A 17,915-nucleotide genomic window follows, 5' to 3' on the forward strand; every position below is an offset into this window, starting at 1 on the left:
TTTTCTTTATATCCTCTGGAATTGTACACTCTGGACAGGAGCTGAGATGACAAACAATCACTGCTATAGAAATCACTATCATATCTAACCTGTGATTAGCCAATTTTGGATGAACTGCCATTCACCTTTATCGGACTTAATATTATATTCACGTAATTCTCAGTGCGTGCAACTAAATCATCTGCAATTACCACAAAAACTTGTTCATTTAAAGATCAATGTAATTTTCATCAATGCAAGTCTGAACAATATAGGTACAAGCATACACCAGGAACTGGACTATGCATGCCCAATAAAAAGTCACAAATCTGATTGGATTCATTTTTTGAAAACTTCTCAGGTATTCATTTTCATCAACTGGGCCAATTACAAATTGCATCCATGAATCGAAACAAACTTTCTTGTTGATTTAAGCAGAATGAAGCCCAAATTAGTCAAAATGTTTTATGATACTTAGGAATTCCAGCCTAAATTTTTATAAGGCTGGAATTTTTCTTTTGGTTTGTTGAGCGGAAGAAGTCATTTGGAGAAGAAAGGCTATTCAGCATAATTTACGTAGATACCATTCCAGATAAAGCTGGGGAAGAAGGAGAAGGCAAAAAAATAAAGTGCCCACCAAAAACATAACTTACATGAGAATAATATTTTTATTTCCTGTGGTGGATCTATTTCCATGCTGGTCAGCTCTCCATAGCTCTGTCCCAGTTCCACCTCTAAGACCTTCTCATAACGAGCTGTTTGCAGCTCTTCTACTATCTCCATCTTTAGAAGAAAATGACATTTTAGTGTTGTAATGCAAAATCAGACTAAAATTCATAAGGCGGCCATAAGCTTTTATGTCCTTTCATAGAACTTCAATTATTAAAATAAGGAATAGCTGTTATTTTTATTCAAAAGTAAGTGAACAATACACAATTGTCAAATACAAAAGATGGTACTGCAACTTACAAAATGAACCCATGATCTAAAGATTTGTTCCTTAGTTTCAAGCAATCTTAGCAGAAAACTTAGAATAAACACAGCTCATGTAAAGATAGGATCAGAAAGTTTTGTGCCCTATGTTCTTAATGTGGAAAAATACGGCTTTTCAGAGTCAAGTGCAAATAGTGCACAGCAACATGTTCAGGAGGCAGTGTTCACCAGGCTTGCAAATAGATTACATAAAGCCAAGGTAGGAATTCTTAGTGTGAGGAGTACCAGTCAACATATTTACCTCAGATTGTCATGTCTGATGTTTTAGATAAGACCTGATGCACATCACTTGCTTAAACTGAAAATATTATATGGATCTGCAATTTATTATTGAATTCCCTTTTTACATCAAAAAATCACCATATTTCACAGACTTTTTAAAAATATATTTATAGTTTGATAAGTATATTTGTGGGCTGCGGTATATTAGACTGTCCATTCTCATTATATGTTACCCACCACGCACAGTTTTATCAAATTAGAATTCATATCAAGTCATTGTTTGTTTCAATGGAAATGATGGTCCACTTGAAAATGCAGTCAAAACACTTTCGATGAACGAGATAACAATTGAAAAATGGTGATCTAGAACACATAGATGTAGCTTAAACACAAAACAGATAATGTCAATGTTAAGCTCTACGTATGTATCTCCCCTGGAAACAACAGCGATAGGAATTTTAAGTAAAACTGATTCAAGTAGTTTTTTTATTCTAAAAGAAAGTCCACTTAAAACAAAGAATTAAAACTAGGGAACTTACTTTCTGTGCCTCTTTAAACAATTAATTGCTGAAATAGATTTTAAATTATTTAATCAATTTAACTTTAAAATGATGATCAGATCTGTTTACTGAAGACCACTTCCTTCTTTGGTATCATAAACAGTACTAAAATTTCCCAAGAGTGGGCACCCTGGAGAGATCTGCTGCCCTCAGTGAGGGATAGGATGGAGATTATGTGAGATCACCATACAAGGGATATATCATGGGATCTTTTTCAAAACAATTTAAAGTAATTGCTTAACTAAAAATTGTTTGCCCCTTCACATAGAATGATTTGCTCTTGTTAAATTGATATCTACTTCCTTCAAACAAAAACTGGATTGACAAATTTCATCAGACATATCTGTAACTCCTGAATGTTCAGAGAACTTTTTTTTGTTAATTATATCATAATGTGCACATTATGCTGTAATTTTGCACCACTGACATCATTGTTCAGTTGCACTGAACCACTTACTGCTGACCATCTCAACTATGCAGCCTAAATCAGGCTTTATTTCTGGTGAGTAACTGAGGGAAAAGGAAGGGATACTACCTTCAATATAATGTCCAAATGAAAAATAAAACTTTTAATATGAACGTTAATGAAGGTAATGGTATTTAACATTAATTGACATTGCATAATTAGTTGAACATGAGCCTTGACTCCCTTACTGATGAAAAATCTGTCTATCTCAGTCTTGAACATATTTAACAACCTAGCCTCCACAACTCTCTGTGGTAACAAATGCCACAGATTCATTACCCTCTGAGTGAAGAAATTCCTCCTCATCTCTGTTTTAAATAGGCGACCTCTAACTTTGAGTTATGCCCACTGATCCTGGGCTCTGCCACAAGAGGAAACATCTCAGCATCTATCCTGTCAAGCCCCAGGAGTTTTAAATGTCGCAATAAGATCATCTCTCAACCTTCTAAACTCTGTATAATTACTCTGGACACCATGTACAACACTTCATATTCGGGATAAAAACTCAAATCACGCTAATATTTTAATTGTAAAAACAGGGTTCAGAGGGAATTCACTATTTTCACACTAAGCAACCAACTTCAAAAGCTCTCTACACCAACAATTTTGAAATATTCATTTGAACATAGGAAATAGGAGGAGTTGGCCTATTGAGTGTGCTCTGCCATTCAAACAGATCATGTCTGATCATCTATCTTTATGCCATTTTTCCTTACTATCTCCCTATTTCACGATGTCATCAGTATCCATAAATCTATCGATTTGTCCTCAATTTGCTCAATATTGAGCTTCTATACCCCACAAGAGCAGTGAATTCCAAAACTCATCATCCTATGTGAAGAAATTACTCCTCCTCTCATCTTAAAATGACCTATCCTTATTCTGTAACCACGTCCCTGCTTCTAGACTCACCAGCCAGGAAACATCCTATGTCCATCTTGTCACACTCTTAAGAATTTTGCAAGTTTCAATGAGACCACCTCTCATTCTTCGAAAGCCTGGAGAATAGAGGCTCAATCTCTCCTCATAAAACAATCCTACCATCAACCCAGGCACTGGCCTGGTGAATCTCCATCTATGCCAAATATACCCTTACTTAGGTAAGGAGACCAAAACTACATGTAATACTCCAGGTGTGGTCTCACCTATAGAATTACAGCAAGGCACCTATACTTAAATCCTCTGACAACGAAGGTCAGCATACCATTTGCCTTCCTAATTGCTTGCTGCATCTACCTGCTAGCTTTTAGTGACTAATGAATAAGAACACCCGGGTCCCTTTGGGCATCAACACTTCCAAACCTCTCATCATGTAAGTAATACTGTCTGTTTTTTTCTAGAGTGGTTAACTTCACAAATATTCACAAAATATTCCAGCTGCATGTTTTTGCTCACTCACCTATAGTCTGTCCAAACCCCCTTAATGAGGCTTTCTTGCATCCTCCTCACAACTTATATTCCCAACTAGTTTGGTGTCATCAGCAAATTCAAAACCACAATCTGTTTGAACGCATGTTAAGAAATCAGTTTCAACTGAAGACAGTGTGAAAAGAACACAGCCTTCTATGAATTGGTTGGAACAGTTGCCAGATATAGGCTTTCCATTAAACAGAGACTGAATTCAAATGTAAGTTGGATTTGATTCAGTGGAACATGGTGATGGACTCTTTGCTATTCAAATATAACCAAGCTTGAAGGTCCTCTCGACTGAAAAGTTCAATGTGAGATTGACGTGGCTTTCCACAACTGGCAGTTTATGCTGTCGGTGTTCCTGCTTAGAGAAAACCTCTTCTGTTGCACTATTCTTAAGTACACTGGATGTTATAAATTTTGACGCAGATGGTCCTCAAATCATGTTGAACCAAATTTCAGTGATTCAGTGGTGCCCCTCCACATGGGCCAATGGCTGCAATGTTATTGTTGTTCTCCACATTAAATCTGCTTGGAGATTCTGGAGTTATTAATAGAGGAGACACGGCTGGCCTATTTAAGTTGAATTTTCTGGAGGCTGGTCCCCATGCATTGAACGCAACATGATGAAGAACCCATTGTTTTGGATTTTGTCCTGTCATCAAATTCTCATGATGGACCTTCAGTGTCTTTGGTTGAAGAGTTTCAGAGCTTTGATGTGGTGCCAATAGCAGACCAAGGAGTCTGTGCCAAATAGCAAGATGGGAAAGACAATAGCCTGGTGGAATTTGGTTTTAGACAACAGCTTAAGGCCATGCTGTTTCCAAACAGGAGCATGGAATGGACCTAGGAGGAATTTGCTTTCTGGATGTATGCACTGGTATGTTCAACAATAGTGGCATCCCTAGAAAGCACACTGTCAAGATCTGAGAATTTTTCAACAATCTTGAGACTTGTGTCATCAATGGTTACATCCTATGCTTCATGGCATGTGCATAGTGCTTCTTGAAACGTAACCTTGGCTTTGGAGAGACAGACATGGAGGTCAAAATTTTTGGCATCACTCAAGAATTTGTTTGCCCTAGTCCAGAAGCCTTCCTTGTTGTGCACAGCTAGGACATGATAATCTACATGCAGAAACTCTACTTAGTGCCTCAGGGACTTTGGTGGAGGCACACAGAACAGAGAGATCACAGAGCTTCCCTGAACAGAACCCAATGCCTACTATCATGTTTCTGGTGGCTTGAGCATGACTGCAAAGAAGAAATTGAAGGGTTGGGAAGCAACAATGCATCTTTGCTTCATACCACTGAAGCAACAACGCATCTTTGCTTCATACCACTGATTATGGCAAATGCCATGGACATCTCACCATAGACACAAACACATCCAACCATTGTGCAAGGCGTGCATGATTTTGACAAACTTGTTCAACATCCTAGCTTGGAGAGCAAGTGCCATAGACAAGGTTGATGGACACTGTTGAAAGCTTAGACAGGTCTATGTACAGGATGTAAAGATCCCAATATTACTTTTTCACTTTCCTTGTTAGCTGTCTTGCTGCAAGCATCATATCAACTGTGCCAAGGTTTGCCCTAAAACCATACTATGATTCCAAAAGAACATAATCTATGAGGCTGTCTATTAGATAGTTTAATAGAATCCTTCATTTGATTCTTGTTTGCCAGCCTTAATATGCAAAATAAAACTAGACATTGGCATTCTCATTGACTGAAGTTAAAGGAGGAAAATGAGTCTTAATATAATACATAAGAACATAAGAAATAGGAGCAGGAGTAGGCCATCTAGCCCTTCGAGCCTGCCCCGCCATTCAATAAGATCATGGCTGATCCGTCGTGGCTCAGTTCCACTTTCCCGCCCTCTCCCCATAACCCTCAATCCCTTCTCTTATCAAAAACCCATCAACCCGCTTCTTAAAAATATTTAGCGAGGCAGCCTCCACCACTTCAACGGGCAGAGAATTCCAGAGATTCACCACCCTTTGAGTGAAGAAGTTCCTCCTCAACTCCGTTCTAAACCGCCTCCCCTTTATCTTGAGGCTGTGCCCCCTAGTCCTACTGTCTTTTTTGAGCGGGAAGAGTCTCTCCACCTCTATCCTATCCATCCCATTCATCATCTTATACGTCTCAATGAGATCTCCCCTCATTCTTCTAAACTCTAACGAGTACAAGCCTAGTTTATTCAGCCTCTCCTCATAGCTCAATCCCCTCAACTCCGGTATCAGCCTAGTAAACCTCCTCTGCACTCCCTCCAGGGCCAAAATATCCTTGCGCAGGTGCGGCGCCCAAAACTGCACACAGTACTCCAGCTGCGGCCTCACCAATGCCCTATACAGCTGCAGCAAGACCTCCCTACTTTTATATTCAATCCCCCTCGCTATGAAGGCCAGCATCCCATTCGCCTTCCTGACCACCTGCTGCACCTGCAAGCTGGGTTTTTGCGACTCATGCACAAGGAACCCGAGGTCCCTCTGCACCGTCGCCTGCTGCAGTTTTTCGCCACGTAAGTAATAGTCCTTCCTACCATTCTTCCTACCAAAGTGGACCACCTCACACTTGCCAACATTAAATTCCATTTGCCATTTCCTGGCCCATTCGCCCAGCCTATCTAGATCCTTCTGCAGACTCTCCACACCCTCCGCACAATTTGCCGTTCCCCCAATCTTGGTGTCATCAGCAAATTTCGACACCCTGCACTCGGTTCCCTCCTCCAGATCATCTATATAAATGGTAAATAGCTGAGGCCCCAGCACTGACCCCTGGGGCACCCCACTAGTCACCATCCGCCAATCCGAATAGCACCCGTTGACCCCCACTCTCTGCCTCCTATTTGACAACCAATCCTCTATCCACGCTAACACCCTACCCCCAACTCCATGTCCCCTGACCTTCTGCAATAACCTCTTGTGAGGTACCTTGTCAAACGCCTTCTGAAAATCCAGAAAGACCACATCCACCGGCTCTCCTCTATCCACTGCCCTAGACACATCCTCATAGAACTCCAGTAAATTTGTCAGACACGACTTCCCTTTAATGAAACCGTGTTGCGTACAAACACCTTCAAGTAAATTCACCTAGTGTGAAAGATGGTTTCAACATCAGGTATCTATGGTCAAACCATTTTATTTCTCTCCCTGTATACTAAGCTTCCCCTCTCAACTGGGGTGCAACCAACATAGATCTCATTTCATTCATATTAACCAAAACTGCTGTTCTGTTTTGAATCTGTTGACTATAAGAAAACAGCACTTAAAAACATACTTTCCCACATTTTCTTCATAAAATGGGCGCAAGAGCTGTTTATCAAAAAAAATGAAAGCAGCAATCATCAGTGGGGTCAAAGAGAAAACATTTCAGTGACGCAATCATACCTGTCAGAAACAAATATACTTGCAGCTGTTGGAAAATATAATCCAAGCGCAAGGACACTGGTGTAGAAATTCCTGAAGAAAACATGTCCATGCCCAAATATTATTAATTACCTTCCTTCCATTGTGAGGAGAGAATTAGGGCTTATTTGCAAATAATACCTTTAGCTTCCTTCAAAATGGAGCAGCCCATGTCAGCCTAGAACAGGTCCTAAAGAACATCCAGAATTTGATACATAAAGTGACAGATAACATTCATGCATTATAATGGCTTGGTAAGGGAAAAGCATGACATCTCTCCCTTCAATAGTTCCATCGCTACCAAAATCAACATTTTAGGACTATCACTACTGACCAAAAACTTAAATGGACCAGTCATAGCAGCTACAAGTGCTGGCAGAGCCTGCATACTCTGTGAACCTACTTACCTACTGACTACATTAGGCACTTACTTAAAATAAATTTATATGTACCTAATGATCTGATCACTGAAGACATTGAGATCCACTAGCATACCAATGACCCAAGTTTCAACAATACTTTCCATTAGTAAGGTTGTGTTTCATTCCACTGGTTTTCCCAAAGCTCTACAAAGCCCATACTATACATTAGATCAACAAAACACCCACCTTTTGATCAGTATCCATATCCACATGATCTGGTAAAGTGGTAGATGCACAAACTCTTTGAGAATCCTTAAAGGATTAAAACATAACAGGAAGTGTTAACTGGGACATTATTAATCACTTGCAGAGTGGTCTTCAAGCTTTCTTTTTCATACAATATTCAAGTAACAAAATTCTCACTCTCAATTATGTTAACCATCTATCTCTCTCCAATAACTAAATGCACAAGTAATATATTTCAACATTTTCCAAATACTAAATTTTAATATGATTATTCTGATCCATAAAATCATACTCTCTTATACAATTTACACCATGAGCTTAGGAGAGTTGCCTAAAAATTAATTGTTGTTACTTTGGGCATCAATATGGGGAAATAATTGATTGATAAACTAGGATAAAGGTCTTCAATCATAGTGTTCATTCAATTACTTATAGTACGGGAGTTTTTTTTAATGAATGCAGTTAACCAAGGGAAAGGCTGCAAAAGGACATTAGGCTATTTTAAAAGCTGCCTTTAATTATGCATCTTCACTTCTTTTGCAGGAGCAACACCACTGAGAATTAATGTAATTTGCCAATATGAATGCTGTGGCCCAAGTTGCCTCTTAAATTTGGATGCACTGTAGTGATGTTTTACCCATTTTAAAAACTAATAAAGACATTAAATTCTGTCAGATAAATATAGAAATAAATTTCCATTACCAACTGATTTGTGAACAACACATGATCCTGCTGTACCAAAGACGATTTTGTAGCACTTTCTGAAGAGTTACCCTTCAACTGAGCAGCACTTGAACTTAGCAACTTTTCAGAAATAGTCTGTGATAAGGCATCAGTAGCATAGACCTTTTTAAGGATTTTAAAACTATGAAACTTTTTAGCTTGCTTCGAGGTTTCAAATTCCTTAGTGTTTCCAGAGCTTCTTGATGACACATCAATACTTTCAAAGGATCTAGGGTGCTGATGCGAGTTTGAATCCATGATTTCAAGATGATGATTTTGCGGATATCCAGACACTCCTTTGCTTTTATGACCCAACTTGGTGCTTTTAGAATCATCACAGGGCCCTAATGACTGACTATATTTTTTATCAGATGATAGCGAAGTTGTTGGTTCCTGAGAAACTCTGTTTGTTTTTTCACTCTCTGAGGCTTTGGAATAATCAGTGGATTTTCCTGACTTTTTGGACAATTGAGAAGATGCTGTTCCTATGTTGAACTCATTTCTGGCTTGCTCTAATTTTTTTGATTTCTTTCTGAGTCCTCTCAAGCAATTAGATATTTTGTTGCACTTCTCCCAAATAACAGATTCTAGAATTTTTGATCCTTCACAAGAATTGCCTGAATTTTTGACAATTTTCAGAGGTGCACTGGTTACTTTCCACACATCAAATGGTTTTCTGGAGCTATCAGGCTTTTCGTGTAATTCCACCAAGTTGTTAGATTTTTCCTTCGAGCTATTTAGTTCTACAAAGTTTCTTAGATCTTTACCTGAATCCTTACAGTTTTGTATTGTTTCTGAATATTTAGATTCCTTATGAAGCTGCAGTGAAGATGTTATTTGTTCTCTACTTTCAATTTTCTTATTAAAATGTCTAAGTTCATCATACGGAACAGTGCTTGTTCTATTTGCAGATTTTATTGAAGAGTATTGGTTTCTGTTCTCTCCACAATGTTCTCCTGCAGCTTTTTGTGCATACATTTTGCCAAAATAGCCTTTAAAATCAGCTTGCAAGCATTCAAATGAAGGTTCGCTTGCTTTTGCCTTCAACTCCTCAAGGTCTGCTTCCTCTGGTGATGGCATTGCTTTGCGTTTAAGTGCATGTCGACAAAATTCAGAAGACCTACATTTTTCACACCTCAGTAATTCACTTGGAACGTGCCTCGAGTCATATGTATTGGATGCCTGTTTCACTGTTGCTGAACTTCGGTTATTTTCTCCATGTGAACGTTTCCTGTGTTTTCTCTTTCGCTTTGATTTACAATTATTTTTTTCAGGATATGTTGACGACGTTGCCACTAAGGAAGCTGTATCTTGAGCAGGAGTGTTCTTGCACCTCTCCAGTTCCAATTTATTTTTTTCCTTTGAATTTGATAGCCTAAGCAAATAAAAAATAAAGACACTAAGAATTGGATTGCTTGCCTGATGTTCTCAGCGCTGAGTAGACCAGCAGCATGCTATATTTGCAACACAGGAAAATAATTATAGTATTCAAGTGTACAGTGTTAATGCATTAATGACCTAACAAACTACAAGCCTATTTTTAACTTCAGCGGTTTTCTTAACTTTCATGTCAGTACAAATGTCAAAGTTCAACACAGGTCACAAGGATGCCAAGGAGAGTATCCTGCAACTCACCATGCCCAATATCAAGAAGAATTCATGAGCAATACGTTAAAAGCCTTGCAAGTAGCATGCACTTTCTGTTGTCAGTGCTTTTTGGTTCAAAGTAAAAGAGCTACAAACCAGAAAGAGGACAAGTAAAATGGGTCTGTATAAGAGTACATATAAAATTGCCAATGAAATACCACCAAGCACCTCTGAAGACAATGAATTCTGAGTGACTACTCAGGGGAACGTGGTTATCTAATGAAATCACTCCAGTTGCATTTATCTACATCTAAATAATCAGAATTAAGGTGTAAATTTTTTTTACATTTCAAAAAAATTAACAAATTTCACTACAATGAATTAAATTAATTTACTGTATTGTGTTTTGTGCTTTTCAACACATTCCTTAAAGGATTTACCTGAAATCCCCAGGTACTCCTTGAAGTATGGGCTTGGCACAAAGCTGTGTTGTAAACGCTAGGCAACTCCTATAATTTCACAAGATGCACCAGTAGGATATGATCAACCTAATAGCTGGAATGTTTCTCATCAGATTCCACCAAGTATCTGCACTGTCCTGTCCTTTCCCAAACTAAAGTTGGCGGACAATTTCAAAATGTTATTTTCCAGTAAAGATTACACTGACAGAGTAGCAGCATGAAAGGGAGATTGGAGAGGAGAAATAGATCAATCACGACCTCGTAATTATTATACATCTACTGTATCTTTTGTTTTATACTGGAATTACAAATGCTCTCAGTAGAAAAGTCAAATTGTCCCTTGTCCATGAGTTGAGAATTTTTGAAAAAGATCCAAATTTAAACTGTGTTTGCAAACAAATTCTTAACTAAAAGATGTCCACATGCAAATCAAACTTTTCATTTCAATTTGCACTTCTGCCATGGCTCAGGGCTCTCCATCTAAATTTCTGCCAAATCTGATTTATCTTTCACTTTCTGTTTCCCCGTGAATGTTTGCACCCATTGCTGTTTTTCTACTCTGAAAAGACCAATGCTATTTTCATTTAAATTATGTCATAATCCACATCCTGATCCTCATTCATACTCAATTCTGCTTACACTAGTTGCTCTCTACTCTTTCCAGTCTGGTGCATTAAACGTCAGTTTGCTGATATTCTGCTGCCTCCACCATCTGCATTGTGCCTAATGCAGGCTGCTTTTGTCCCAGTGGATTTTGCTGAAAGGAGAGACATGTTGCCAACACTTTGCTTCTTGTATTCATCAGGACAAATGTAAGAATATCAAATTTCAAACAAACATAATAATTTACAATACAGGACAAAAGGGTGTTGATTGGTTGGCAAGGCATCACCATGAAGAAATTAAAAGGAAACTATAGGTTCCCCATGCTCTCAGGTAATTTTTAGCCCTCTTGTCCAGAGAACAAGTGCCTGTGTGTGAATGTATGTCCCTTCTATCTAGCAAGTGTAAATGAGCCACATTATAAGCTCAAATTATCATCTTAAATTGGTTGTCAGTGTGGTTATTAATACACACACATAGTTCAATAAGTGCTGCCCAATAGTAGAAACATGTTTATAAGTAGACATTTGCTTTGGGTTTTGCAATGGTAGCCTGTTTAGGTACAGCCTGTACATTGCCTAATACAAACAACCAAAAGAACATGCCGTTTGATTCAATCAGCCAAACATTGGGACATACAGCCCACTGAAATCTATACATGACATTGCTGAATTGCGAGGTAGGTAGAGTGTCTTTTTGTACTGATGGCAGAAATCTTGGCAAACAAAACTATGTTCAAACCTTCTTTGATGTGAGAGGGTGGTACAAAAAAAAGGATACCAGAGGTGTTGGAAGTGACTGGTTGGGGTAACATCATGAAAAAGGTGATAGTGGGAATTAACAGGTTTGTCCCAAGCTGCAAAATGGGATGAAGATGGGGATTGCATGACTGACAATGACAGTGGGACAAAGAAGGGAGGAAATGGATGTGAGACTTTGGCAAAAGAAATTGGAAGGGGAGAAAAATACCATCCATTTCACAGTGATTTTTAATACTGTGGCCTGTTATGTCATCATTCGTCATCTCAAAATGAAACTTCACCTCTGACATTCAGCGCCCAAATCCTTCCAATGGCCTCAGTAGAGTAATGCCGCAACTACTGCTATATTTTCATAAACCAGCATGTTAATTTACAACCAAGACAGAAAACAAAGTAATAAGAAAGAACTACAAATAGAAAGTACAAAAAATAAATTAAGAGTGATAGCCAAAAAGAAAACAAGGGACAACGAGGACATGCATAAAATTGAACCAAAACCACAACAGATCCACTTATATAGAAGAAATGGATTTTTTAAAATCCATTTTAGCATACCTTGAATTAATATAAATAAGCATAATATAAGCGCCTAACTGGGTACATTTAGTTCAAACAGTCTTTATTCTTTCCAAAAGAATCTTCTGATGTACTGATTAATCCACTATGGTCTTGATTTTAAAGTATTAAATTAATGAATAAAAAAACGCTTAAAACTTGTCGTAGTACATTCATGCATTATCTAATTATTCTTTTATATTTAGAAATGTCTCCAATACTAACCTCGGCCAGGGAGATTTGGCTTGTTCTTCCATGGAGCGTTTGGGTGCTGTCGGAGCATCTACCTCCCGATGGATCTAATAAACAACATATAAAACAGTAAGAAATCAAATGTTCAAAACATTTTATATCTTATTAATACATATAAAAAGTCATTCACTGTAATTTATTACAGACCATAGCTAGAATCCAATAAAATTTTAGCTGCTATATCACAAATCCAATATATCTTCAAGATCATGTCACAAATTTTGAAAATCACCTTTGTTTATCATCTTCAAAAAGTCATGGAAACATATCAGAGCAATGAGAAATATTAATTTATGAGAACTTTTGCAGCTATGCCTATTATAAGTATTCCACATACTGACACATAAGTGGCTAAACTAAGTTGAACTTATAAATTTGTATTCGGTAACAGCTTTAATTCCAAGTTCTTTATATTTTTCACATTCTTTATGGATTGTACAGAAGCAATTACTACTGCCAATTTTACATTTGGCTTCCAGACGAGTTCCTTAAATAAATCTTAGTTAAAAGTATGAACATATAATTCCGTATGAACATGTTTAAGCTTCAACTATAAATATTGGAAAGCAAAATAGTGTACAATTGAACAAAATATTCCTGCAAAACTAATGCTTCTGACAGAGTAATCAGAGGAATTTTTTTTGTTCTTTTTTTTCTCCCTTGCTCTCCTGAAACATTTCTTACTGGGGGGTATGGCTGCATGGCAGCAAACCTTCCAGTGTCCTGTTCAAGGGAGCAGCATTCTTATGAGCCTCGGGAATAAGTATTGATAGACCACAGGACATCCCTGCTGAGCTCTACCTTGTCCACACAGGCAAATAAACAGCTTCATCATTTATCTTGTCAATTCTTTTCTCCCATGCATGGATCTTTAATATGGAACCATTAAAGACAGATGCAGACAAGATCATAATGACCAATAAGAGAATAGATTTGTTAGACTATTTTGCATTTGTTTTTACAATGGAGTTAGAGGACAAAATAGCCGCAGTATAAAGAGGTTCATGTCAGGTTATTAAGCTTCTGCAAACCCTTCCACTAATTAGCCAAAGGAAATTGGAATTCTCCAGCCACCCTGTGGCTGGTTTTCACGCAGCAGAAGCTGTTTGCCATCGGCCACCAACAGGATCTTCTGGCCCTGCTGAAATCAATGACAACTTACATTCCTTGCCCATGCCGCTGTTACAGAATTCAGAATGAAGTGGACTTCAGCAGGACTAGAATATCCTGCCAGCGGAAAGGGCTGGAGAATTCAACCCAGAAAAATCTGGGTTGTTGTAATAGCACAAGGCAATCACAGGAAAACCAGCCCTTCAATTAGTGCTCACCATTATTATTAAGCAAATAAGACAGCAATTTATGAAGTGTGCACAAATTGCAGAATTCAGAGATTGTGACTCAGGTTATCTCATTCCTTCCCAAGCTGTGCTATACTAGTGCCTCATCATTATAGTAAGCATTAAAATAAGTTGCGATATTTATCCATTAGTTATCCTCTGGAATAGAATCATAGAATGGCTACAACAAAGATGGAGACCATTCAGCCCATTGTGATTGTATCGGCTCTCTAAGTGCAACTTCAGCTACATCCACTCTTATGCCTTTTCCACAGAGCCCTACTTTTCTATCTCTCTCTCCAGTTAATTTTCTTTTAAAAGTCACAAATGAATCTGAATCTGCCTTGACTACAGGCTCAGGGAGTATAGTAGTTCCTAATCAAGGATTGCATTAAAAAGTTTTAGATCATGTTACCATTGCTTCTATTGCCAATCATCTCCAATCTGTGCTAGAATTGGAAAGATGGCGGTGCTGCTGAAAACCATCTCACTGCCCTTGCCTGTAAGCATCCCTCCCTAAACCCTTCTCCACAACTTCCATTCTACGATTCCCATTCTGCCTTCACACCTTTGGGCTGTGGTCTCACGATGATCCCTGACATCTGGTGCATTTCTACCAGATGCCCACTCTTGCTGGTGGCATGAGAAGCTGCCAGCTTCTGATTGGCTGATAGCTCTTGGCAGGCAGGACATCCGGCACCGTAGATCTCAATCATGGATAAGGTCCAATAATGGCCAATTGAACATAATATTGGCATCAGTCCTCCCCCATAGAACAGATGAGGATTCCTTGCTAGTTCTTCAAAAGTGGGCGAGGCCCCCTTAGCCAGACAGAATCCCATCAATACTCACCTTGAGGTCAAACCAGTGTTTTATAAAGGTTCACAACAACTTGTTTTGTACTCTATGCCTCCATTTATAAAGACCAGAATTTACTTTGCCCTACTAACTGCTTTCCCAACCTTCAGATGATTTGCACACAAAGTCTAAGGTCCCTCTACTCCTACATTAACCTTAAAACATCTATAATTTTATATTACATTCCCTTGTTCTTCTTACCAAAATATATCACTTCATACTTCCCTGCATTAAATTTCATCCCTGTGTTCACCCATTCCGCCCAAACTGTTTATGTCTTCTCAAAGTCCATCACTGTCCCCTTCATGCTTCACTACATTTTGTGCCATCCTTAAATTTTGAAATTGCGTCCTGCACCCAAGTCATGGCCATTAATATAGATCAACAAAAGCAGTGTCCTTATACAACCCAAGGAGCCATTATATTCCTTCCTCCAGTTCAAGAAACAATCAGTCATTCATAAGAACATAAGAACATAAGAAATAGGAGCAGGAGTAGGCCATCTAGCCCTTCGAGCCTGCCCCGCCATTCAATAAGATCATGGCTGATCTGTTGTGGCTCAGTTCCACTTTCCCGCCCTCTCCCCATAACCCTTAATCCCCTCTCTTATCAAGAACCCATCAACCCGCTTCTTAAAAATATTTAGCGAGGCAGCCTCCACCACTTCAACGGGCAGAGAATTCCAGAGATTCACCACCCTTTGAGTGAAGAAGTTCCTCCTCAACTCCGTTCTAAACCGCCTCCCCTTTATCTTGAGGCTGTGCCCCCTAGTCCTACTGTCTTTTTTGAGCGGGAAGAGTCTCTCCACCTCTATCCTATCCATCCCATTCATCATCTTATACGTCTCAATGAGATCTCCCCTCATTCTTCTAAACTCTAACGAGTACAAGCCTAGTTTATTCAGCCTCTCCTCATAGCTCAATCCCCTCAACTCCGGTATCAGCCTAGTAAACCTCCTCTGCACTCCCTCCAGGGCCAAAATATCCTTGCGCAGGTGCGGCGCCCAAAACTGCACACAGTACTCCAGCTGCGGCCTCACCAATGCCCTATACAGCTGCAGCAAGACCTCCCTACTTTTATATTCAATCCCCCTCGCGATGAAGGCCAGCATCCCATTCGCCTTCCTGACCACCTGCTGCACCTGCAAGCTGGGTTTTTGCGACTCCTGTTTCCTGTCACTCGACCAATTTCATATCCACCCCAACGCTGTTCCTTTTATTCTATGCACTTCAACATTGCTAACGTGCCTGTAATGTAGCATTATCAAAATCTTTTGGAAGTCTGTGCACATCACACCAATCATACTGCCCCCATCAATCCTCTCTAACTTCACAGAAAAACTCAAATTGGTTAATTTACCCTTAAGAAATCCTTACTGGCTTTACTTATCTAATCCACACTTAGCAATTTTGTCCCAGATTATCTTTATAAAAGATTTCCCACCACCAAAGCATACATCTCATCTAGTCCTGTTGACTTATCAACAAATACATCAGTCTTTCTAATATTTATTTTTAGCCTGCCTATCCACTCTTTCACAATGATAGCATGTGAACATACAAATTAGGAGTAGGCTACTCAGCCGTTGGAGTCTGCTCCGTTGTTCAATAAGGCCATTGCTGATTTGACTGTAATTTCACCTCTTAGATAATATGCTTTCTTTTTGTTCTTCCTGCCAAAGTAAGGCGATTTCACATTTCCCACATTATACTCCAATTGTTAGATCTGTGCCCCACTCACTTCACCTATCCATGTCACCTTAAAGCCTTACGTTCTCTTCACAACTTACTTTCCTACCTAGCTTTGTATCATCAGCAAATTTAACAAACATACCATCTGTCCATTCATCCAAACCATTTACATAAATGTGAAAAGTTGACATCCAGCACTGATCTCTGTAGCACAAAACTCGTAACATCCGACCATCCCATCTACCAGAAAAAGAACCATTTATGAGTACTCTGTTTACTATTAGCTAGCCAACCTTCTGTCCATGCCTGTATCACAGAATTGTAACAGGGCAACAGGAGGCCATTCAGACCAGTGTGATTGCACTGGCTCTCTAAATGACTGAGTGTCATTTTCCTGCCCCCCCCACCCCAATACCTTTACACATTGTTTCTCTTCAAATAATGATCTAATGCCCTCTTGAATGACTCAATTGAACCTGCCTCCACAACACTTCCAGGCAGCTTACTGCTGACGTGAACCACTCAGGTAAACTTCTTCGGCATCTCTCCAATGAGTTCACACCCTCCTGCTAGTGTGGTGTCAGAACTATACAAAATTCTCCAGCTAGGATCTTGAATAAGTTCAGCATAACCTTTTACTCTTATATTCTATGCCCCTATTAATAAGTCCTGGGATACTGCATGCTTTATTAACTACCCTCTCCACCTGTCCTGTTATCTTCAATGATCTATGCACATATAGATCCAGGTCGCCATAACAATTGTAACCCATATTTTACCTTGGCAAACAATATTTTTCCTACCAAAATGCATCACGTCACACTTCTCCACACTGAACTTCATCTGCCACTTGTCTGCCCACACGACCACCTTTTGAGACTATCCTCATCACAATGCTTCCAAATTTTGTGTCATTTTCAAACTTTGAAATTGTTCCCTGCACACCAAGATCTAAATCATTAATGTATGAGGAAAAGCAAGGATCCCAATACCAATCCCTGAGGAATGCCACTACAAACCTTCCTCCAGCAGGAAAAATACCCATTGGCAATTACTCTCCATTTCCTATTACTCAGCCAATTCTGTATCCATGTTACTACTGTCCCTTTCATTTATTTTATTTTGCTATCCCTCCGACACAATGCGTTTTTATTTTCTACAATAATCTTTGATGTGGCACCCCATCAAATGCCTCCTGGAAATCTAAGTTCAGTTCATCCACTGGCCCTCTTTCACTGAGAGCATGTGTGACTCCTAAACACTCCAGTAAATGGGTTAAACATAATTTCACGTTCCCAAAAATATGTTGACTCTTACTGATTGCCTTGAATTTTTCCAAGTGTCTTGCCCGAACATCTTTAATAATAGCTTCTAACATTTTCCATACGATGGATGTTAAGCTAACTAGCCTGTAGTTTCCTGCTTCTATATCCCTTCCTT

General features: G+C 39.0%; 1 protein-coding gene across 2 annotated transcripts in view; it reads right to left on the bottom strand.

Moving 5' to 3' along the window:
* swt1 (SWT1 RNA endoribonuclease homolog) overlaps nucleotides 1-17,915 on the bottom strand; it is a 102,642-nt gene that overhangs the window by 69,809 nt on the left and 14,918 nt on the right. For both annotated transcript variants that reach the window (XM_080195737.1, XM_080195738.1), the window contains exons 4-7: nucleotides 12,563-12,636; nucleotides 8,350-9,745; nucleotides 7,648-7,713; nucleotides 633-762 (exon numbers count right to left, since the gene is read on the bottom strand). In XM_080195737.1, coding sequence (XP_080051863.1) covers nucleotides 633-762; nucleotides 7,648-7,713; nucleotides 8,350-9,745; nucleotides 12,563-12,636 — 1,666 coding nt within the window. The remainder of the gene's footprint in view (nucleotides 1-632; nucleotides 763-7,647; nucleotides 7,714-8,349; nucleotides 9,746-12,562; nucleotides 12,637-17,915) is intronic.

The sequence above is a fragment of the Carcharhinus amblyrhynchos genome, chromosome 9, assembly GCF_965287045.1.
Source record: "Carcharhinus amblyrhynchos chromosome 9, sCarAmb.v2.hapA, whole genome shotgun sequence".
In the NCBI taxonomy this organism is placed as follows: Eukaryota; Metazoa; Chordata; class Chondrichthyes; order Carcharhiniformes; family Carcharhinidae; genus Carcharhinus; species Carcharhinus amblyrhynchos.